The following is a 23546-nucleotide window of genomic DNA, read 5'->3' as shown; positions in this document are numbered from 1 at the left end:
CAACATTAGGGATATATCCCCATTTAGATTTGTTTGTGAAGGGCTGCCCCTTTCTGCAGGATTTGAACTGAGAGAGTTTCCCCCCTCCCCACCCCCAACCCATTAACACAGTGGTTAATAATGGGGCAGAGATTTCAAGATTCAAACTCTGACCCTTAGTTTTTCTGATCTTTCCATGGACTTATTTTTAGCAGGAGAGTGGGAAGAAAGAAGGTTCACAACCTTTGAAAGGGACTGTAGGAGGGCTAAGAAGGTTTAAACTCTCTTGAAATCCAGTAACCCCAAACCTGTTACCTGAGACCCATAGAAAGGGAACATGTGATGGCAGACAACCCACAGGGGAAGGGGTGTTCTGTCAGGAGAGTGTAAGATGGCTAAGGGTAGGAGTGGGAAAAGAAAAGATGGAAAAATTTAACGGAAAATAGAATGAGGCATAAGAGCCATGTGATGTTTAATTGACTACAATATCGGGACTTCAGTTTTATCAAAGCATGATTTGTTAGGCTAAGTACAGACAGTCAAAAAGCCTGAGGCTGAATCGATTCAATCTTCACAGGTTAGTTTAAGCTGCGTAGATTGAACTGATAAGCAACTGAACAGACATTCACTTCTGACTCTGGAAATGCAGCCACGTGCCCACAGTGGCCCAGGCAAGAAGCTGGGGGGTGCTAGAGCATGCCTCCCTGTTCTGCTAGAGCAGACAGCTTTCGTCAAGGCCCGCCCACCTGGTAGGGAGAGGTTTGTTGGGGAGGTGCAAAGTATCCTGGGATGCTGGGGGACTGTGAGTTAACTTGAATCTGGAGGTGCTCTGAGACAGAAGTTCAATAAATGGATGTAATGTAAATCAGTTAAGTCTGATACTACATCCATCCAGGTTTATCTTAAACCAGTTTGGGCCATTTTGAAAGCAATTTATGTGCACTGAACTTCCGTTGTGTTATGGATTTGAATTTATATTGGTTCCCAATACCAGTTTATGTGCAATTTCTGTCCCTAGCCTTAATGATTATTTGTTTGCATCTGAGTAGTACCCAGGTGGTACCCCAACAAAAAATGAGGCACTGTTGTGCCAGGGCTTGCGTATAGTAAAAGACCATCCTTATTTAGGATAGATTACAGCTATAGGAGACATAAAGTATTGTCTTCCCTATTCAACACATAGGAGAATGCAGTAAAGAGACTAAGTGACTTTCCCAGTCATGCACAAAAAGCCTGTAACAGAGCTCTGTATTGAATCATCATGTCCTAAACCTATTCTCTTGCCTTACCCACTGGTTGATCCACATTATTTTTTGTTATAAGCACTGCTAATGTTTTTAGTACCACATAAGGCTCCAATTAGAAGTGGCACTTGCCTCAAAAAGCTAGTAGTGTAAACAGAACGCAAACTAGGTAAGATGTACTAGAAAATGCATTAAAGGAAATACTTAGGATTGTGTTTAATTCATATTAATTATTGATACGTTTCATGTGGGTATTGAAATAGGAGCAAGGAGGCATTCCGTGGATGGGAACTCAGCTAGACCAGAACTGGGAAAACATTTCATATATGACTGAAGTTTTTTTTAAGTGCAGGCAAGGGTTTAGGGCTGACTCCAGAAATAGAGTGCCACCTACCGAATCATTAGTGCCACAGCAGCAGGTCATTTTATAGTGGAAGCTATCCAGCCACAAATTAACCAGGACCAGTGTTGCCAAGAGCACCTTCCAAGATGGAAAGGCAACTGCTTTGAGTATCCGATTAGGTATTGATAACATCATGCTGCTTCATGTAATTCATCTGACTTTTTTTCTCTCCGTGGATAAGTTAGGCTTCATTTCTCACCTGACAGGATCCAAAATTTCTAATTCTGAATCTCCTTTTTACCCATTGTCACACACTGCAGATGTCAAACGGTATTGTCAAGTTGCAGATACAGGACTTGCCCCTTTTCTTCTCGCACTAACAGGCAGCTCCTTATAATGCAAGCATGCCTGCAATGAATGGAAGCATGCTCTCCATTCATTATGCATACAGCCTGAGAGTTCAAGAATATCTGCTAAAAGCTATGATTGTCCTATATGAAAAATTTACATTAAAATTCTTCAGATACATTTTACAGCTATTAGACATCTAAAATTGTTTAATGTAAGTGGCTTATTTCTGAGAGCAAGAAAAAGCAGATTCTAGTAATTTTGTCCTTGATATCTTTTCTATCTCTGTTGCACTTTAGTCAGAATTTACATAATAATGGATGGAGTAGTGTTGTGGCACACGAGCCAGTGCATATTAGTTCTTAGTTGCTTTCCCAAAAGGCTTGAAAATGCAGCAGATTTAATCTAGGTCAAAAAAAAAAGACCTCAATTTTCCAGGCAGAGGACATTTATAGAGAGCATTTGTATTCACAAGGGTATGGGAATGACAGAGTGCGACTCTTCCAAAAGAACTCCCCAATGCAGCTGAGGGCTGACAGGAAACTAGGACTTGTGGCCAATTAACAGAAATGCAGTCATAACTTACCAGGCATGGAAAGAAAAAATTGAGCTCCGTGGGATCGTTTTTCACCGGTGGCCGCTTACAGGACTGTTACAGGTCTGGAGCGCTCGTGTTATCATGTGTTAGAGGGTGTTCAAAGCATCACACAGCTGGTATTGCCATCCTAGATGTTGAGAGGTGGTTAGTAGTGTTGGTCTGAGAGCAAGCAGAAGGTAGGGATAGTATAGCACCTGTTAGTCTCCAAGGTGTCACCCTGCCTTACCTTCATCCTGGATGTTATAACCAAAAGAAGAGGAGGGAAAGGAGCAGAGAAAGCACAGGTATTAAACTCTGCAGAGTCTAATCGTGACCTCAGCTGGAATACAAGCCTTCTCCACCGCCAGGCACTGTTTTAATATCACAAATGGCAGTGCTATAAAATGCGGCACCATTAGAATTGGGAATGAGTGGCTTTTCTCCTTCCTGGCTGGTGGCCAGGTTGGTAAAATGGTTTCCATCAGGGTGCCAATTATATTGAACTCTAAAAACCTGAGCTAATTGGAATGAGGCGTCATTAAAGGTTGATTTCTGCAGGATATGGCCGTTCTATCTGTTTGATTGCTTCAGGAATGAAAGGTCCCTATCGTATGCCCAAGCTAATCCATATATTGTAGAACTGCATGGTAAAGGTTGAAAGCGATAATGTATCTCTAACTGCACCGCCTTGTTTTTTATGTTGAGAGAGAGCACTGAAACAACCTGATTTCACCTTCCAAATGTATTATATTCCTTTCATTCCAGACCCTTCCCTCTCAGCCTTCTCTCACTTGTCTCAACCTGTGTTTTGCATGGCCCGGTTAGAAATACAGTATGAAATAACCAAACCAAAGCTTAGGCTTGATGACTCTAAACAGCTCTTACAATACTGAAGCGATGTCCTCTGTTGTGTTTAGCTAATTGCACTATAATCTGTGATACAGCACAAATGCAGCCCACACTTCCATATGCTCCCCCTCTCCCTCCTCCTTCTCTCCCTTGGCTTAATGCAGGTGAAAGCGACTGTCCCCCAAGCACATACTTTAGTATCTGTAGCGATAGGTCTTGTCTGTGGATTTAAAGGAAACGCCTGTTTTGATATCTTAATTGCCTTTTGGAAAATGCAAGGGCAGGTTATGGTGTGTTTGGTTGAGAGTCATGCTGTTCAGGCAGCTGTTCAAGATTCATGAAGCACGTATTACAGTCTTCGGATGTGCAGCTGGAATGCAAGAGAGCCTTATAAATGCAGCCTGTTAAATCATAATGTGATATTGAAAACAGGGGAGGAGGGAGGGAGAGAGAGAGAGGGAGAGAAACTGCCAAAATCAAGAGCCGAACACTTGGAGTAAAACCCTCCTTTGACTTAAAACTTGCTTGAGCTGTGGCAGGTTGACAAGAAGCCAGTGTCCCAATTGAAATTCTGAGCTTGTGTGAAGCCAGCACCTGCTCTGCTTGCAAATGTCTATACAAAAGTGAGCTTCATTCACAGAAAGAAAGAAACATAGTGGGACTTCACTCATTTAGCCTTCCAGGGCCTTCAGTCTCTTGATCTGTCAGCCCCTTAGAATTCAAACGCAGCCTTTAAAGGAATTTTCAGTTCACAACATGACGACTTTGTTGATGTCCTGAATGTGAATGTATTGTGAATTGAATTTGTCTGCTAGGATTCCGTTACTTGCTAAAAGAATACAGAGTTCAATCATCAGATAATCATTATAGCTGTTTTGAAGTGTTTATTTTATTAGTCTAGAAGTTAAAGCAGATTTCATACTTTCAAGTTGTTGCAGCCTTTGCCGACACACTGATAAGCTCTTGTATTCCTATACCCTATGGTTAGGGTTCAGATGCTGGCAGCAGGTGATAATATGTGCAACACAGTACAGCTCCAAATTGACAATTTTTGACAGTTGAAAACGATAAAAGCTCAAAAACAAGACCAGGAAATATGTCACTGGTTTTCTTTTTCCCCATATTTCTCACCCTTCCTCACTCCCATCTTAATCCAAAATGGTTGTTTGGTCCTTGGAAATCTGCACAGCGGTCTACTCTGAGCCAAATTATTACAACGGAGCATTTGGAAGAACAAATTCTGTAATTCCTGCCAAAAACTTAAGGGTTATATTTCCTTATTCTTGCACATGTGTAATTCCCAGTATCCTTAAACCAGGAGCTAAGCATTCAGCTTAAGGGGAGGAATAAATTGAAGTCTAAAAGAACATTTTCACACCCAAAATAAAACGTTCTTTGCCATCTTCACTTGAGCGTGAAATCCTGGCATAATAGTTCAGCCTCTTTGCCTCTTTACGTAGGCTCTGGTGCCATTTAAAGCAGCCTTAGGATATGTCAGCCATTGCTGCAGAGGGAGGGCAGTTCCTTTGTGAGAGAGGCAGAGTTAGTCCCAAACTAAGGATGTAAACAAGACCTCTTTGAGCAATTAACATTTGCTTGATAGGGGAGAAATGATTTGAAGTGATGATATGATTGAGCAATCACCTCTGCCCCTTTCCTCTGGCCATCTGCTGAGGTATTTACACCCCTCAGCACCTCTTGTGACCCCTTTGTACAATTCTGCATATCATCTTCATCCACTGGTCTGCTGATGAAACTCTCAAACCTGTTTAATTAGAGGATCATTTCACACAAGTCAGTGAGGAAACTCACGTCTCTTTGGAAATCAGTGCCATAAGTCACTGAGATCCTTATGAAAATCCCATTCTGCTGGTCTAATTCAAAATACCATGTTATACAGAAAACCCTCCCAGTCCCTGCCACTATGTCCACAACCTGTGGAAATCACCGCCACAACTGTATTGTGGATTCTGTAGTTCTGTATTCGTCTTGGATTGTTTCCGTCTTATATTTTCCATATACTGGAACTTCTAAACTATCATTTAAAAATACAGAAGATGCACCCACTGCACCATAAATCCATATATTCTGCTGCCTTTGTATTTCTTCTAACCTTGAAGAAATCAGCTTCCATCCTAGTTGTTTCCATCAGCGTCTCAAAAGAAAGAGAATCTGCCATTGGCACTAATTGGTGCCCTTGGCAACCTGAACAGAGACTTGTGTATTGAATACATCATAAAGGATAAAGCACAACCTCTTTCCCAGACACGGGGCTGCAGAGGTCTTTCTGATACCAAATTCTCAAATTAGGGGCCATATTTTTAGAGGCTGAGGGGTTGATAAGGCATTTTAAAGCCCATGTCTGGACACTTAGGCCATCAAAGTTTATCTCCCATTTACCAGGTATTTTATTGTTTGCTGCATGCTCTCCCTTCTGTGACTTTTCTCCAGTTCATTCAGCCAGCATTTTTACTATTCCTAATGCCATACAGGATTAGCAAGCTAGATACATATGATCTATCTAATATCTTGTCTTTGTATGAAGACAGCAGGGCATCTGTTACAGCTGTAACAAGTGGGCATCCCGGGGCCAGTCTCAATCGTAGGCCTTCCCACTTGTCTTAGGGCTAACCACCCACCCACCTTACCTGCCACGCCTTGATGTTAATAATTACTGAATGTTAATCAGGCAGGAGAATGCCCTTTACCTGCTCTGGTGACAAGGGCCTATTTACATGACTCCAGCCTTCCCTTATCATATCCCATGCCTTATCATGCCCCATGCCTCATAGATGTTCTGTGGCCTAACACCCAACCCAAGCCTACTCAGCCTAGCACCTGGCCTCCAGCTTGTCTAGGCTGACACCCGCCTTATAGCTTAGCGGGGGCTCACCAGGCCTCCCTGCTTCAGTGAGGCCTCACCCGGCCTCCAGCTCAGCATGGCCTGACACCCAGGCTTCAGTCTAGCAGCACACACCTGGCCTTCAAATGCTCCACACCCCATCCTCAGGCTCCAAGCCCCATCCTCAGGCTCCAAGCCCCATTCCTGGGCTTCAAGTGACTCTCTGGGCCCCAAGCCCCTCACATCAGGCTCCAAGCCCCTCTCTATGGGACTAGGGCTCCAAGCCCCATCCCCCCTGGAACCTACCTCCTGGCTCTCTTCCCCTGCAATGACCAGCTACCCACCAGGGATGTTGGGGCTGGGGTTATCAGGCGCCCCCACCTGCCTTTCACCAGGGAGGTAACTGGCCTGACATTTCTGGGGGGCTGTCCTGCCATGGACAGTCACACCAGAGTGCCCTACCCCAGCAGGGTACAGTTTCCAGTCATGCCCAGGACCAGGAGCCTCCTGCCATCCCCAATAGTACCTCCCTTATCTCCAAGACATTGTGAGCAGCAGTTCCAGCCAGGTGGTGTCCTCCAGCTGGCTGGCAGCCACCTGCTGCTTTGTTGTTCAGGGCCAAACCCTTATATAACAGCTGGGCCTTGTTTCCCAGTCAGGCAGCATTGCCTGGGATAACAGCCAGCTGCAGACTTCCTGCTTGCTGCCCACACCCCTGAGAGTAACAGAGCACCCTGTGCTCTGTTACAACAGCCATTGCGTCAAAATGATGGAGAGCCTGGTTTGGAGGGGGAGGTGGGAGGGTTTAATAACATTGTATAGTTTCTTTACAATCAAAAGATAGTCAAAAGTGAACTTACAACAGAGTTAAACTAAGCTAAATTTCTAGCACAGCTCCTCTTTACATCACAATTGCCAGGCTCCAGAATGGACATACTTTGTCATCTGTTCTGAGCCAAAAGATTTCTGTTTTGGTTTCCATTTGTTTTAAAGGCCAAGGATTTCATCTTGAGGTGCAGCTGATTGGTTGTAATAAGACCAAGAAGACCCATATCACTATGTTTTACTAAAATTATTTTCCTAGTGGTACCACTGATTTCTCTTCATCTTCCAAAGGTAGCATGAATTCCTTTGGAATAATAATGGAAGGAAAATACATCCCTGGCATCCTATTGGGCAGCTGTCAGTTTTAGGTCAATAAAATACCCCTTTTTGTAGATAGGGATCACTCCTTCCCATATTTCTGCAGAAGAGATTCTAAGATGACTTCTGCATTTTGTCCTATCCATGTAATGTCAAGATAAAGTAATTTTATGCACAAATGTGCACCTTTAGGTCCAGATCTGCTCTTTCAAATCGCATAGGTTTATGTAACTTGGAACCATATAACCATATGTAACTTGGAACTATGATCCTAGCAGTAAATGCTTCTTGAAAATCCCATAGTCTTCTGTGTAAAATTTCCTTTAGGAGATGGAAGATGTTTGTTATTCCTTTATTTCTATCCCCAATATTCTTGGAAGACCGATTGAAAACCAAACATCAATGACTGTCACTTAATTTAAAATAAGTCAAGGAGGTTTAAATAAATTTCAGTAAATGAAGTGAGCTCATCTTTGGACGTTTCTAGATCCACAAGTTATGAGATTAGAAAGGGCCAATGGAGACCTGCCTAATATTTGTGTGTTGTTCCCCGTGCTGCTTCGTTCTCCCATTCGTTCTTCACAATAGTATTACTCTTTTCCCCTTTAGATGCCGCTTCTACACACTCTTTGTTGGAATTACCATCAGTAGCTGATTCAGGATAATTTATCAATTCATCCTCTCTCACTGTGCACAGCTTTCAGATTCAGGTTCCTTGAAACAGTACCAAACTGACAGATCTTACATTTTTTGCACATTCGGTTACACTCCAATATTAACTTCCCATCTAGGTGGACTTGAAGCTGCCCCTGCCCTCCCCCCCACCCCCATTTAGCCATGTGTGGAAAAACAAAGCAGTCACAAAGTGCTCACAAATGGCACATACCCACAGGCCAATAATGGAAGAAGCTGTGAATAAAAGTGCAATATTAAATTAGCTAGCAACATAGAGAAAACCTGGTGACATATTTCCACCTTGTATTATTTACCAATTGCATATAGTCTAGCATTTATTGTTCAGTTTGGGTTCTGGAGTAATAATTTTGAAATCACAAAGCCTGCCATCAGACTGGAGGATTTTTAAGCTCCCGTAAGTAGCATGAGCCTCAAAAATCAGACTCTGACTGATTTAGAAATTCCTACTGAATGATCATCAGTTGACTGAAATAATTGCCGGTTTCGTAAACACTTAAATTTTAAGGGAATTGGTTAGCATTTGTTTGTGAAAGATTTTTTCCCAACAGTGTTAAGTCTACATTGCTTGCCTGTCAGCGCATTATACTGCCTTTGAGTGCACTTCTGTGTTAGAGGACAAAGTCCTTGTAGTCCACCTAGGAATACAAGATTACCTTTACTTTGTTATAAAGGTGACATTCATTGTTGGCCCAACTGAAAGCCTCAGGGAGCGCTCAGGGCATAATGTGCTGTTTAACCAAGCAAGACGGTGGCAGGAGGGAGAATTTTGAGAATTTAAACCTTCCCTCTGGACTGAGGTGCCAGCCCTCTCCACTCTCCAAACTAAGATTATTTGCTGGGTTTTCTCTCTCTGGCATCCTGTTTACCACTGTGATGACATTAAATAATTAAGTGGAGACTAGAATGCCTGGTATGACATATAACATCATTTTAATAAGCAGGAGTCGAATGGAGTTGATATATCTTTGTGCCCATTTGCCACCCAGAAGGCGAATCATCGTTCCTCTCCCACACCTTGCCTTACACTCATCAATTCAGGGAACAAAAAGGCTGCTATAGATGTTCATGACTCTGGACATTTCTTCTGTTTTCTGTGCGTTTTTGGAGAATCTCTAGACTTCCTGGAAATCCATGTTTATAGCTACACCATGAGGAATATTTTCTGAATCCATAGTAAAATATATATGTGTAAAATATCTAGTAAAACAACATTTTGATCTATATGAAATAATCCTTTTTGCTTCTGTGTGTAGTGCCTTTGAACTGAAAGCTCCTCTGTGAACCCCCCTGAAATAGGTCAGTGTATTTATTCCAGTATTGCTGGAATGCTGAAGCACAACCTTCACAAGACTGGCTCCAGCCCCATACATAATACATATGCAACCTGATTTCAGGGATGAGAGTCCATGTTGTGTCTGTTGAGGTCTGTCTGTGCCATTACCAAAGATGTGATTGCAGCCGGGATACCTGAGTAGCTTTAATCTAGATAGCATATAGGAATGAATGTTCTGGGTCATAAACATCAGCTTTGAAAACCTACCAAGATCTTCAAATTAATAGTTAGTTTGCTAGCTTATACTAAAGTTTACCACTGTCCCATGTTTACTTCTGTGGGGTGCAGATGGAAGTTACATTTTTTGTGCAACTGGCCCCCCAAAGTCAGTCTACAGCTGTGCTGTGGCACATGCACAACTGCAGAATGCTTTTGAAGCTGATTGCACAAAAAATGAACCCTCCTCAAATGAGGTATCAGATGAAGGTGCTCTGCTTTAGAGCGCCTTAGGGAACTTGTGATCCCTTGGGTTAATTTGTTTCATGATTGGGGCTGCATTAGCCCAACCGCAGAGGCGGGAGAGGAAAGCAAGCAGCAGTGAGCTGCCATCTGGGGCATGCCCAGCCTGAGCTGGAGTGGGGGCAGGTAGATCACAGCCTTTCCACCTTGCGGCCTCCCCCTAGCTCACTCTCTCCCCAGTCAGATGGCAGGGCTGGGGAGAGGGGTGGCTCTCAGCTGGATGCTCACCTGCTGGCAGGCTTGATTCCCCCGCCCCCTCCCACCACCCCAGCAGGACAACATCTGTTGGGGCAGGGCGGTGCTCTAACTCATAGCACTTTCTGTAAAGCACCATGAGTTAGAGCGGGGGCCTGCACATCTGTCAGAGCCCATGGTTACCTCTGTTAGCCATTACCTACCTACAATTATACCTTCAGCTTCAATGGAAACATAGCCAAAGAGGTATACATTAAAATTGGCAGTCTAGAGGAAAAAATAGAAGCACTATCATTTGATCTATTTCTGGTCACAAATCTGCTCTTCTAGTGAGGACTAGGCATGTGTGCAGCTAGACAACTGATCAGCACCCTCATCCAGCAGCTATCTCCTATATCTCTTCAGTATGGACCTCTCCTGCAGGCTAAATTGCTTCTCATTAATGAGACACTCCTGATCATGGTGCCCCCAGCTCTGCACAGTTTACTGGAAAGCCTGGTTTACCACAAAACATCAGCACATATGTATGTATTCCTTTAAGTGAGGGCTTCCTTTTAATCCAGTTTTCCATCTGGGCTGCAATGGCAAATCTTTACCACTCTGAGCTTTCAAGCTGCTTTATAATCACACTTTAATGGGTCCTTGAGGAAAATTTAACTTTGTTTACACTTCGGAGTTGACTGAATTTTGGTTAAGTTAATCCCAAAGTGGTTACAGCCTGCTGAAGAGGTAGGTGTGCTATGGATACAATGCATGTGGGGGATGGATTTTTTATTTTAAACAATAAAAGGTTCTTTTTATTCTTGTCAGTCATGCAGGCTCATTATAATTCACATTTTCAGCCTTCATAATACAATTGTTCAATCATTTTTTTTCCTATTGTGCACTTGCAAACCATTCTGGTTAATTTCTGAAAGCTTTTCATTTCTCTCTCTAGGTTGTTGTTTCGTAACATTTTATACAAGAAAAGCTGCACTTGAGGCACAGAATGCACTGCACAATATTAAAACTTTACCTGGGGTGAGTACATTTACTTTTTGATCCTAATCACTTTATTGCTGGAAAATAGCCCCTTTGCTGAAGATGCTAGTTATAGGCTCTTAGTGCCCCAAATGACTTTGATCTTTTCAAGAGAGAGTTCTTGACCTGATGGTTCACATGCAGTAACTATGCCAACTGGCCAGTCCAGTAGCAATGGCATTAGCTCTGAAGAAAGCTGCTTTTCTATAGAATGTCTCCTAGCTGGAAATAATAGTGGATTCTACTGTTAGCGGCAGCTGCTGGAGTGTAAAGGGAGCTAACATTTAAAGAAAATAAAAGTAAGGACAAGAAAAGAAAAGAAAAGAAAAGAAAAAGGAAAGTAAAACTTTACCCACCAGGGGTTCTTTTTCAAAGAGGGTGTGGTTAAAAACATGTACCCAGCATAGGTGCAGTGTAACTTTCACAATGGTTTCGAAACAATTGACTGCCAATTACTCTGGATGTCACGTATCGATGTACAGCAGACAATTAGTAGAGTACAGTTGTATTCAAAATGCCATCCCATTTCATTTTGGTGTTCTTAGCAATCCATTCCCACTGATTCTTCACACTGGTAGTAACAATAGATGGGCTCGTATTATTGGGCTACTTAAACAAAATACACCATCTGTGAAATTCTGTCCTCTTTAAGTTCTAATTACAGTGGTAGAAAGCACTGCATTTCAAGGTAGTGGCTTGGTAACTGGAAGTTGTTAAGTGATCAGTCGATCTAATATTTAAAATCAGTCTGCAGGACCCAAATGATTTTTTTGTTACTGTTGTTATTCTGATATGACAAATACTTGATGACTCAGAGGGTGATGGTCTAAACAGAAAGTGAAAACAAAGGGCACCGAAAATATATAGCACTTTGTGAGGAGTAGAGCAAATGGCAAAATTCCTCCGTAGTTCCCATGTGCTACATGTAAATCCAACCCTATCACTTTGAAAAAACTACCATAATCTATTCACATATCCTGTTTACCTTTCCCAAAAAATCATCCCTTTGAAATCAGGGTGAATGTCCTAAGCAGGGAAGATATTTTCTGCACTGGAATTAATGCATTGGGATGCTATAATATGGTTGCCTTGAGTTGTCCTTCTCTCCTGTCCAGGAGAGAGGGAAGGAAGGTACCCTTTAGGGTCATGGTTAATTTTAGTCCTATCACAGCCACTGCCTAATTGGCAATAGCTTTTGACTGAGCAGCCAAAAGCTGCTGCCAAATCAACAGTGGTTGTGAGAGGGTTAAAGCTGTAGTGCTGAAATTGGAGCTAGAGGTTGTGATGCTAATGAATCGACTCTGCCCCTCCTGGATGGACTGACATTCAGCCATGGTGATCCCATGCTGTGGCAGTTAAGATCCTAGAAAAAAAACTTCTTCATCCTGCCTTACCAAAACAAGGTATATGTCTTATTTGGGGATATGCCGTGTACAAAAACTATGGTAATATCTGTCTGCTCCACCCTGCACAGTTTACGGTAGAATTAATTCGTAAGGTATTATGGAACTATATAATTACAAAGATCAATGTCTGAGAGTTACCCATAAACCCTACCCATTCACAGGAGTATCATGAAAATGCTTGGGAAGTCAGTCTCTAGAAAGTCCTCCAGAATCTATCTTCAGTAGATCATAATACCTATTATACTAAAGCAGTGATTTAATGAAACAACTTCACTTGAAGCAGAGAAGGCTCACTCTGTCTGGTTCTGCAATGTGCGCATTGAAAACATTGGATTCCACATCTCTTCAGTTGAAGTTTCATTATAACACATGCCATTAACTTCACTGACTTTCGATCAGGGTCTAGAAGCAGTTTCTGTTGAACAGAGGGAGGGAACTAGCATACAGGCCCCAGTGCAGAGGCTACCACTAATCTTTTGGCAGAAATGGAAATCACCTTCCACTGCCATTGTGAGTCAGACTAGATTCACATCAGGATGAATATGGCCAGTCACGTATTGATGTACAGCAGACAAGTAGGAGAGTACAGTTGTATTCAAAATGCCATCCCATTTCATTTTGGTATGACAGCCGGCCTCAGGCTGCTTTGCTGTAACACTAGATTTTGTCTAGAAGGACCTTTGTACACGCCATGTTTTTTGCCCTTTCATGCGCTGCAACTGAATGTCTTTTTGCACAAGTGAAATTTCTGGATGTTTTAAAAGCCTTTCTTGTGCATTAAAGTAAAACTCCTTGGATGTAGTTTAGATTGACTTGCCAGGAATTAAAGCATCACGTCCATGGATTCATTGCGCAACACTCCAAAGCTTAATTAGTTTGAAAGCCTAGTGCATGCAAACACTGACATGACACTCCAAAATCAACAAGTTTAAATTGTATAAACCTTTTTAATTTAATAAGGATTAAAACCTATGGGGTGTACGGGCTCCCATAAAGCCTTCTTCTATGACCCCCAAAGTCTCTCATTTTCAATCACTTGAAAACTGTTTGTACTTTTGGGGGGTTATCCTTGAAATAAGGGTCAGGTCCACAAACCTAAGTGGGAAAGCCAAGGATGATCCATATGGATTCTGGTTCATTAGAAGGCCAGAGCAGCTGTCTCCATATGTAAGGCTTGATTTACAGTTGCATGTTGTATGTGCCACCATCCTTTCTAATTTAGGCTGGTAACAGGCTTTGTACACAGTTGGTAGATTGAGTGGTAAACTTCATCCTTAACAGAGAGATGAAAATATTGACCTCGTTCTTATTTCTTTGAATTTCTGCCTTTTAGTGGACATGAAGAAAATAGGACCGAACATAAATGATTAATGCAGATTCTTGGAAGAAAATATTGCAGGGTGCCTTGCTGTTTGATTACAAGCCTTGGAATTAGTCAACATTTCCATAATTTTAAACCAATATACACCTGTTTTCCCACTGTGATGCGAAGGCACAACTTAATTTAACAGAAACCCTGCTGTGCTAAATCTCTCATTAAATACCAAACTAGTTCTGTAATTTAAAGTTGCAGCACCACTATTTTGACTGAATTGCCTCTGTATTATGAAATTAATAAGAACTTAATGATGCACTTTGCTTATAATCCCCCAGTTTTTTTAAGAGCAAAATTAAAATAAATTAAAACAAAGATGAAGATAGAACTGGTACCAGCAGACATCTCAAGGTTTTTTCTGGTTTTAATTATTTTCACAAGGATAAAATATATTAAAAATGCTATTAATTTAGAACAAAACTCATGTCACAAACTTTCAGCCAGAGCCAGGATCAAATAACTTCTTTCTCCTCATAATGACTGTAATGTTTCCTTGTTATATAATGGGGCTTTTCTCATCCCAGTGTAGATGTGTTTTCAGATAGTTAGGTACCATCTGCAGATTAGCATCTTTTCTTGACAGAGAACAAAAAAGCAGCGTCTGAAGAATACAAGCTGGAGCTGATATACCGTGCATATCAGCAAAATGAATAAACCCCTCTGTTGCTTAGTCTGTCTTGATGTCAGCATTATTAGGAGTAGTTTTTACATCTTGTAAACAAGTTTCTGCATGCATTACAGTTTCCAATATAACAATCAGGCTACTCTAGTTCATAGAGGTAGGTAGTGATGCAGTTTGGATGCAGCTGATAAAATTCAAATTACCTTCAATTTGTTTAAGCATGAAAGTGATTTTGTTTAAAATATGTTATAAGACCTGATTTCAGTCTAAAAGGAACAGTTGTGTTCTTACAAATATACTTATTTTGAGTGACATAGGAATAAAGCTTTGATCTATCCCTGGTCATATTGCATAAAAGCTGACTATTGTATGGGGTAGGCAAGAGAGAGGAGAGGGACCAGGGGCTTGCTCCATGACCTGGATAAATTCATGTAATAAATTCTTCCTCTCTAAACCTACCCAGCATTTTAAATCAGTCCTAGCACTCTCAGTTCCTTCTTGCCCTGAATTTGTGTCCAGTGAATATGTATATTATTAAAAAGATGCTGTATTCATCCTCAGAGATGGTCACAAGGTTGTATTAGGTATCCCAGTCCTGCAACCTCGTTTACAGCAATGAGAGGGTTTTTTTTTTAAGAATAAGGCTTCTCATTCTGATCCTCCACTCCTTGCAGAGGCAAAGTTGCCATATAGTTCAGTAGGGTATCCTGTGGGGGGTACTAATAGGTTGATGAGTTTTACTTTATAGGATCAGTCTTTCCATCTGTAAAGTCTGGTTCTTGGGCCTAATTTTAACATATCTGATTCTGTGGACATTTACAGAATCATTGTGAAATGAAGTATCTGCTGGTCTCCCTTTACCAGATACAGACAACCATTTGGAACATCCCCTGGAATTCTTGCAAGAGGATGTGATGATCATTTTTGATTCATATAGTTATGGTTGTTTATCTATAGACCAGTTACCACAAAAAACCTGAATTAATATTCTTCACTGAATTTAATTTTCAGTATCCTCGTCTCCTTGACAGTATAATGCTTTGTGTGTAGGTGTAAGTCTTTTGGAGGGAAACTCTAGAGCAGTCTTATTAGGGCATTTGCTGTATGAATCAATTTAATTAAGAGTGCAATAACAGAGAAATGCCGTTTTGAAAAAGCTCTTAAAATTTTAACAGCAAGGAGGAGTCTACAGACTCTAAATGTCTTGTAAAATATTAATGGACTTTTTCTGCCAGATGTTGTCTGGGAGAAGGTTTTTCCTTTTTTTTTAAGAATCACTACTGGTTTTATTAAATGTGCTTATGTAATATAGAAGCATAATTGCCTTAGAGAGAACTTTTTGTTCAAAATATTCTGTTTTAACTTTTAATAAGCCACAAGATTTCCATAACAGACTATACAATACGTGCAAATACAGTTTAAAAGGCAAGGTACCTCTTTTAGACTGCAGTTTGTTCTAGACTAGAATGGGTTCACCATAACTGCAAGCTCACTGTAATTTGCAGATTGTCAATACATTTTAGGATTTCCACTTTTGCTCACCATAGCAGAGTTTTCAATCCCTGTCATGTTCAAAAGCCTCCAGGTCTATGGGCTAATGATGCACCAGTTCAAATTAGTGCTACAGCTCCCACAGATCTTTGCAAAAGTAGGATCTTGCCTCCTGAGTTTTGATCCAGCTTATAAAAGGACTGGATTCGAGTCAGGCAAAATGGATTGTTAGCCAAGCCAAAGAAATGAATAGATATGTTTGGAAAGAGAACGTGACAACCTGTTAAAATTACCTGTAATGTAGAAGTAACCATTCAATCTGACTGCAATAATAGCCCTGAACATAGAGCATTAGGGAAACTACGCACATGATGGGCCTCTGCTCCAACGCGTGCTAATTAGCATGCATCAGAGCAGACTCGATTAATCAAGTCTGCTGGAGCATGCCAATTAGCGCTCTCCAGCAGCCTCTGCGTTGCATGTATACAGCATCCCTGTATTTCAAAATAGTGGCAAGGCCGCTTTAACTAAAGCTTATCAAACGATTTTAGTTAAAGCGCCCCCGCCATTACCATTTTGAAGCGTGAGATGCTGAATTTACATGACATTGTGGGTGCTTTAATTAAAGCAACTCTCAGAGTCATTCTAATCATAGGCGACTCATAGGAGGGACACCCGGGAGGGGCAGGGCATGTGCCCCCTGAGATTGGCCGCCACCGATGCCGGCTTCGACGGGCAGTCACCACTCGCCACCCATCCCCCCTTCGCTGCTGATGCTGCCACCAGTGTCTGTGGGCAAATGCCGCTCACTGCTGCCGACGTCTACAGGCAGTCCCTGCTCTCCACCCTCCGATGCCGATGCCAACCCCAATGCCAGCATCTGTGGGTGGTCACCGCTTGCCTCTTCCCCCCACCACTGACACCACTGCCAGCATCTGTGGGCAATCCCCGCTTGCTGCTGACACTGATGCCTACAAATGGTGTCCCCCCTCGGTCTCGGGAGGCATGAATCGTTCATGGTTCTAATTAAAGCACCTCCCACCCCAACCCTAGACCACATGTATAGTGAGTTGGAAATTAAGTACCAGAAAGTTTTTGACAAATCTGAAGACATTTCAGGGGAAAGGAATTAAAGCAAGTAAAGTACTGCCATGAATGAAGATTACTAAAGTAGTACCTATCTAGCATGGCCAAATGCTACCTAACAACAATCTTAAAGGTCTATAACTCCTTAAAAGGTTAAATCAACCTTAAAAGGGAAGCAGGGCCTTCCAGAGGTCTCTCCTCCCTTTCGTAATGGAAATTGTTTGAGGCAGGGCTAGGTTTTCTTGTGCTGCATAGAGCAGGCCACCACCATTACAATCATCACTGTCAAAACTTTCCAAAACACCAGAGCAACTGAAGGACCCAAACAAATCTGTACAAAAAACTGACTTGAAACTGACTTTAGCCAAGTAGCAAATCTGAAAAATAAATAAATAAAGTAAAAAATAAACTCATGTGGAATTGAACAAAAACGTTTTTTGTGCTTCGGATGCAATAAACCTGAATATGTCATGTTGGAGCATGTTTTTCAAATAAAAGCAAAAGGCTAGATTCACAAAGCAGAGGAGATCATCCATTGTCTCCCATACCTATGTCTCAGGGTTTAGGGAATTCACTTGAAATAAAGGAGAGTTGGTTTCAGTTCCCCTCTCTGCCTGATTTACTGCCTGCTTTTGAATTCGGGTAGTCACTCTAACTTTCAGGAGAGTGACCTAATGCTTGGGCTGTATCATATACTAGCCTGGGTCTCATCTCTCCTGGTAAAGCTGTTCTAATCTGCATGGAATATTTAAATATTCATTGATTTATAGACTGTTTGGAACTACTTTTCCAGAAGAGAGTGAGTATGATCCACCACAGAATATCCAGGGATGAAAGACCCAGGTTTAAACCCCTGTTCCAAATCAAGCAGTGAGAGGATTTGAACCTACATCTCTCACGGCCCTAATATCAAGCAGTGAGAGGATTTGAACCTACATCTCCCACTGCCCTAATCCCTCCACAGTCCAGCCGTATGTCACTTAGGTGCATTTGCTAATTTTGCCTGATGGCAGCATTGGGATTCAGTTGAGTAGCAGAAAATTTTAGCTAATGGGGAAAAAAAAATCCTAATATCAAGTTTTCTTTGTCAGCTGAGGACCTGTCATTTTGAATTATTTACATCAAGCAGTAGATATTGTGCTATAACTTTTAATTTTGGATAGTTCTGGACAGGCTGTGGCCAAATTTTCTGAAAAGCTTAGTGCTTTCTGAAGAGCTTGGGCACTCAACAAGCTTTCACACGTTGCAGTGCTGTTCAGAAGGTGCTAACAACCACCCTCACAAAATCGGCGCTATCAGGAGGTCTTTTGTGGAGCCCAAAATCACTAACCATATTAAAGATTTTGTCCAGAGGTTTTGCATATGGTAGGTGTATGTATCGGAAATACAAGCTTGAGCCAAGTTATGAGGTCATCAGTGGGACTGTCTGGAGCACTAACCTACACGAAGTCATGATACTTAGGCAAGGAGAATAGGGTGGTCATTTTCTTAAGCATGTATTCATCCTGCTGCTGGTATTAGCTGTTTTCTGTCATCCAGAGCAGAAAGGACAGCATTTCAGTCAGCCTCAGTATTATGACACAAGTGAGTAAAACCGTCGTGATAACGAACAAATAGTTCAGAGACTCATTTTCCTAGTTGCCTGAGTACTTCCAAACATCAGAAATTAGAAAGGCAAATCATAAATAAGGTTGCAGACATTTGAAAAAGGAAAATTGTTGGAAATAATGTCAGATGCTACTAGCCTTTCTTAACCAGAACTTCCACAGACTAATATCTGGAAAACCTGTGGCAGCCAGTGTAATTTTTAGAGACCCAGTGCCAGCAGACATGAGTTATGTTATGAATCAAAAGCTAAAGCCTCAAAGCGTGTTTATAATAACCATATTTCTATTGTATGTGCAATCTACTTCTGTCATTGTGACTAAGCTTGCCAGGCCATGCGTCTTTTTTTCCCAAGAACTACGTTCTGGTGTCTGTAGCTGTGTCGCACGGCATTGTAGTATCTTCAAAGCTGACGAAATGTGGTCTGATTACTACTCACGTGGGACTTCTTCAAGAGCAGTCCAGTAAGCTGCATGTACTAGCATTGGTGATTCAGGAAGCTGACATTCTTCCATTTGAATCAGTAATGAGCTAATAAATCTAATAAAAGATATCAGATTCACCCAAGGAACCTTGTCTGCCTATATTCTAGATGAGAAGTTAAACCTATTTCGTGCCCACTTTGTCATTCAGGATCTTATAACACTTGCTGGAAAAAAAACCCCAAACAGGGTGGTTTAATCCTGGGTCCTATTTTTAAATGATGGTTTTGATAACTACGAATCTGCACTTAATTCTTTCTGTTAGTTGAGGACAATTTTTTTTCTTCACTTCTGCTCTTAATTTAGTGCACCACTGCTAGTACTAAACAGTAAGGATGTGGGAAATGGGCCCTATTTGACTCAGATTCAGCCCAAGTCGGAGACAGTGATTTGATTCATTGATTCAGATTACTATCCCCGATTTGATCCAGCCGAATCCCAATCTGAAGATTCGATGCTGATTTGGAGAATCAGCAATTTAGCCATAGACACAGCTTTTTCTACAAACCTCAAGGTACCAGGTGCAGCTCATGAATGCTCCGATGCTGGGACACGTGGAGTGTCCCACAGGAGCATGGGGGGCCCCGTGTGCTTGACAGTGAACCTGGAAGTGGACTGGAAGTACAACAAGGCTTGGGACAGCTTTGTGAAATCAGTCTGAATTAATTAATGGGTAGCTTTCCTTTGACACCACTTTGATATTTGGCTACAGCTGGTTAAAAATCAACCACAAAGGAAACTACGTTCCACCAGAAGTACTTCCAGTCCACTTCCAAGTCTTCCAGGGAGCATGCTGGGGGCCCCCCCCCATGCCTCCCAGCTCAGCAATCAGCCACAGGGGGACCCCGGTTGCCCCACCAGACCCAGGAGACATCAGTTGCTGAGCCAGGGGGGCATGGCGGGGCCCCTGCATGCTCCCCAGCGTACCCAGGTGTGGACCAGAAGTGCTTCTGGTCCACTTCCAGGTCTACTGCCAAGCGCTCTAGGGAGCCCTCTGCACTTCTGTGGGTTGCTCCGTCTGCCCCAGCATCGCAGCATTCATGAGCCGCCTGGTACCTTGAGGTATGTAGAAAAAAGATTTAAAGCTGTGTCTATGTCCCAATAGCCGAATCTTTCCAAATCTCCTCGAATCAATTCAGAGGGTTCCAATTCGATTTGGAGAGATTCAAAGGTCCTCTGATTCGATTCAAATTCAGAGATTCAGCTACTGAATCAGGCTGAATCTCCGCTGAATCGAATCGGAGTCCGAAGCTTCGCACAGCCCTACTAAACAGCTGCTGTATTCCACCCAGAGCATTTCTGCATTTGTAAAATTCAGTGGCTGGCAAGTGTTTCTTATATAGTGCGTGCAGTCTATAAAGCACCTTGGGATTCTTCTGAATGAAAGGATCTATCCATACTTATAATTCTGTGGAGCTGACTGTCTTAGCAGAGCCTGATAAAGCAAAACAGTTGAATTTGGCCTGCTGTCTAGAAGAAGCCTGTATTGTGGGTTTCCACCCCAAAACGACAGTGAGTGAAATACCAGCAAACTGTACTTCTGGATATTACAGATTTTAGGGCAATGAGAGGGAACGTAACCAGATTCTGTTACACTTCATTATTTTAATTATCGATCTAAATTATCAGCTGGTCTTAGCTGATGTAGCTTTATGGAAAACAACGCCAGTTGGAACAAGCTGAATATCTAGGCCAGCACAGTATATTCTCAGTGTGAACAGTACAACGTACTTTGGGAGTGAAAAGCAGTAGCATTTTCCATCTGAAAAAGCGACCTATGAGAATAGATTTGAATGGCAAGTCTGATGTTTGTCTTGTTTCAGAGCTGTACATCATTTTATATGCAGCTTGGCTGAGATCAGTAATGGCTTCACTTCAGGTATACAGGCTATGAGTATTTCCAGGAGGTGAAGAATTCACTGTTAAAAAACATGTCATCACAACTCCCTTTAATAATGAGAGTCTCAGACAATTAAAAAGGTGACCACTGCAGACAGAAAATGATGGGCTAAACAGGATCCTAGCAACGGTAAACAAAATGTAGTTTCCTTTGTGGTTGATTTTTATCCAGCTGCAGCCAAATATCAAAGCGATATCAAAGGAAAGCTACCCATTAATTAATTCAGACTGACTTCACAAAGCTGTCCCAAGCCTTTGCTGATATCTGATTCTGACAACTTCCTAATCTTCACAAGTTGTCATTAAGAGTGACATTAAAGCTGCCTGCAATCAATCCCAGCTCCCACCCCATTGTAACTCAGAGACATGCTCTCTTTAATCATGGGGAAGGAGGGGGGAATAAGCAACTTTTCTTCTTTACAAGCCGAATTTACAATCTGTCAGGGAATCGTGCCAACAGATCTACCTCTATTGTTTGTGGCAGGCACCTACCTCTTCCAGCTGGGGAAACTATAGGAACCTCTTGCAGTGAATGGAAATATGTTTCTTTAACAGCCAAGAGAAGCTTAAGGAGGGAAGGAATAATCCTTAGAAGTGGGTAATGTTCTTCAAACAGTATGAGTATAGCCTTATTATTGATTTAGAGATACAGAATGCAGGCTACCTGAGATATAGGAGATGTGGTTGGAAGAAGATAAGACGTTAATCACAAGAAAAGATTTGTCTTTAAACCATGACCCACAAAGAATGCACCTCTGCAAATGTGCATAAATGAAGCCAGTAATTCCACCTGTGGACATAAACAAAACGCTCGGCTGCTTCTTACCATTACCTGAATCCCTCCGTGGGATTACAGCCTCGTGTAGCATTTCAAGGTACGCAATCCTTTATATTTTCATTCAACTGTGAATGACCCAGCTGATTGAAAGTAGCTCGTGTTTGTGTTCTAGTCCATCACTCGAGCGGGTATCCACTAGACGGCGACTAATATTATTTTCTGGCCAAATCATGACAATGCCTTAGAGTAAAATGTACTAGAATATTATACAGAATGCTTATTTCAAGGATTGCATTCAAAACAAAGAGGTTAAACGCCGTTCTGGGAAGGCAACCCAAGCACTGACAGCAGCATAGATGTAGTCATTGTCTTTTCTCAGGAGCCACGTATTGCTACTGCATAAAGACTAGCAGCAAACAGGAATTGTTTTTACGGTGCGCAGAGGGGAGAATTCTAAGTTGCGGCTTATCCTAAAGGAAGGACAATTTAGATTGAATAACAGGAAAAGTGGTGTTTCTTCCATTGAAATAGCCTTCCAAGGGAAATGAATGGAAAGGTATTTAGGGTAGAAAGAGCTAGACCGTATACTGCAGGCAATAATCCTGTATTGGCTTGAAGACAGTCCAGAGATGAACTAAACAAATTGGCTCCTTTCTAATTTCTGGGATTGTTAAGAAGAGAAAGAAATTGGCAATCTTGTTTTAAATGCAGAGAATTCCCACTATGTGCCAACACAAAACGGTGTCCAGACTGTGGAGTAAACTCTCTTCAGAGGTGGTGCAGTCACCAGCCCTAGTGGTTTTCAAGAGGAGACTGGACGGTCACCTTGCTGCGGTCACTTGACCCCAGTTGTCTTCCTGCCTAGAGCGGGGGGGCTGGACCCAATGATCTGCAAGGTCCCTTCCAGCCCCTAAAATCTCTGAATCTATGAAAAATATATATGGATGACAGAGAAAGATGTGGTAATAACTACTCTAAATTGGCCAGGTATTTAATTGCTTCCCATATGTTAATATCTCCTTCCACTACATGCTTCTGCTTAGTTTTTTTGCAAGGTTGCTCCGGTTCGTGTGACCAGACTCTCAGGAGGAATGGTGCAGGCACCTACCCTGGAGATCTTCAAAAGGAGACTGGAAGCACACGTAGCTGAGATTATTTGACCCCAGCAGTCTTTCCTACCCAGAGCAGGGAGGCTGGACCCGGTGATCTCACGGGGTCCCTTCCAGCCCTGAACTTCTATACATCTGTGAATCATACATGCTGCATGTATGATCATATAAAGCCAGCTCAGGTGGTACTGTGGCTGGTTTGCATAGCACTGTGTATGATCATATAAAGCCAGCTCAGGTGGTACTGTGGCTGTTTTGCATAGCACTACTACAGTGCATTACCCTAGGGAAGGTTTACCTCAATTTAAATGTGCCATTTCAGGAGTTTTGGTGAGCTGTTGCAGGCTGGCAGTAGGGACAGGGTGGGGGAAGGTGCTGACCCAGGCATTTGATCCTATCCAGCCCTGGGCCTGTCCTCCCTGCATAAAGCCAGCTCAGGTGGTACTGTGGCTGTTTTGCATAGCACTACTACAGTGCATTACCCTAGGGAAGGTTTACCTCAATTTAAATGTGCCATTTCAGGAGTTTTGGTGAGCTGTTGCAGGCTGGCAGTAGGGACAGGGTGGGGGAAGGTGCTGACCCAGGCATTTGATCCTATCCAGCCCTGGGCCTGTCCTCCCTGCACCCACTGCTGGGGGCACCAGATGGAGTGGGTGGGCAGGTAG

At 42.3% G+C, this 23546-nt stretch overlaps 1 protein-coding gene across 19 annotated transcripts in view; it reads left to right on the top strand.

The window, feature by feature from the left end:
- Positions 1-23546, top strand: part of CELF2 (CUGBP Elav-like family member 2) — a 490120-nt gene that overhangs the window by 352535 nt on the left and 114039 nt on the right. For all 19 annotated transcript variants that reach the window (XM_025213055.1, XM_025213061.1, XM_025213079.1 and 16 more), the window contains one exon: positions 10946-11028. In XM_025213055.1, the coding sequence (XP_025068840.1) occupies positions 10946-11028 (83 nt within the window). The remainder of the gene's footprint in view (positions 1-10945; positions 11029-23546) is intronic.

This window comes from Alligator sinensis, unplaced genomic scaffold (assembly GCF_000455745.1).
Source record: "Alligator sinensis unplaced genomic scaffold, ASM45574v1 scaffold268_1, whole genome shotgun sequence".
Classification (NCBI taxonomy): Eukaryota; Metazoa; Chordata; order Crocodylia; family Alligatoridae; genus Alligator; species Alligator sinensis.
Note: the sequence above shows the minus strand (reverse complement) of the source record. Positions and strands in the feature narration are given on the sequence as shown.